General features: G+C 42.7%; 1 protein-coding gene across 1 annotated transcript; it reads right to left on the bottom strand.

Moving 5' to 3' along the window:
• Window positions 1-238: 238 nt before the first annotated feature.
• Window positions 239-441, bottom strand: SARC_13540 (hypothetical protein; the record flags this gene model as incomplete). Its single annotated transcript, XM_014292328.1, has 1 exon — window positions 239-441. A coding segment is annotated over one exon (203 nt), but the record flags the coding sequence as incomplete, so codon positions are not given.
• Window positions 442-1,588: the final 1,147 nt, after the last annotated feature.

The following is a 1,588-nucleotide window of genomic DNA, read 5'->3' as shown; positions in this document are numbered from 1 at the left end:
AATACTAGTTTAGCCCCCCACGTTGAAGGTATTTCATGCATCCTATGGCTCTAGAATAAACTGCAATACGTTATAGACGATGCCATTCATCAGGACACTCAACTGATCGTTTCAAACGTGTCAGTTACAAAATCGTTTCAAACGTGTAAACCAGATCCCTGTCGCAGGCGGCACTGATACTTTCTCTACATAAAGTATTTATTTATCTCCACAAGGTAAAAACAAACAAATAACACACCTCTGGGGTTGTCTCAGACCCCGCGGCGGGGTGGGTGCAAGTGTCCTTATACGGCAACATGGGCTTGTACCTGGTTTGTAGTTTAGACCCGAACAGAACGGTCCATTGCCGATGTGTCCAGGCCACATACGACTTGGGTTGACGCTGTATGCAGAGTTGCGTTAGATTGAGTTCCTCTAACCTTACGTCGTCGAATGATTTACCTGTACGTGATGATAGTCGATGCTTAGTATATTTTATAACATTCATGTGTAACACACCTTATCCTTGAAATTATATCGTCCAGATCAAGTCAAATTGACATCTGAGATAAATGTATTAAACACTTGGATGCTAATAATAATGTACCTGTTCGTGATACCATTTATTCTTAGCACACTTTCAAGTTGTACTATGAGTTGGAGTTGAGCTCACTGGGGACGAAATAGAGTGTACACTGTTGGAGTGCAGCCAGTCGAAGCTTTTGACTTGCCATCTACCCAGGTCAAATTGACAACTGAGATAAATGCATTAAACACTTGGGTGCTAATTATGTTATACCTGTACGTGATACCATTTATTTTTAGCACACTTTCACGTTGTCCTATGAGTTGGTGTTGAGCTCGCTGGTTTGATATCATGAGCACGGCATTTGTAATATATCCCATTCTGCTTGGGCATTACACCCAACCTCGACGGAGTGGTGCAACGAGAAGTATAGTTTACACTCCTAGAGCTCGGCACACCGGGGACTACAATTTGCGACCTTAACTACTGACTAGGGCTTATGTGCAATTGCTGGTGGCAAACGCTAACGCTAACGGTAACGCCGAACGTGAACACGAACATTCAAACTCACGCGAACATTAACGTTAGCATTAACGTTAACAATAACGTTAACAATAACGTTAACAAAACCCTAAACCCCAAAACAACCCAGCGTATCTGTTTCTCACAATACATTGTCACGCTGACAACTCCTATACACACAAACATGCACATGTATACAACCATAACACTTGAAGTCGCATACTGTCTGAACAAGCACACAACCATCGACAGGTACACACATAGTTCACGCATAATTACACAACACTCAGCCATACACACAAACATGCACATACATACAACCATAATACTTGAAGTCACATTGAAGTCACATACCAACTGTACACGCGCACCTATGGACTACCCCCTTTAAGGTAGCGTATCTATAATAAACAATAGAGATAATCACAAATGTATGTAAAGCACGGACAGATACACACAGTTCAGCAGAAGCAAACAGCCCACGCACCTGTTTCCTGACTGATACGGTCCCCACTTTGCCAATCCATCAGTACTTCTCGTCGGTAGTTCCAGGCGGTGTAG

This window comes from Sphaeroforma arctica (genome assembly GCF_001186125.1).
Source record: "Sphaeroforma arctica JP610 unplaced genomic scaffold supercont1.3407, whole genome shotgun sequence".
NCBI classification, from domain to species: Eukaryota; class Ichthyosporea; order Ichthyophonida; genus Sphaeroforma; species Sphaeroforma arctica.
This window is presented reverse-complemented; position numbering and strand designations above follow the sequence as displayed.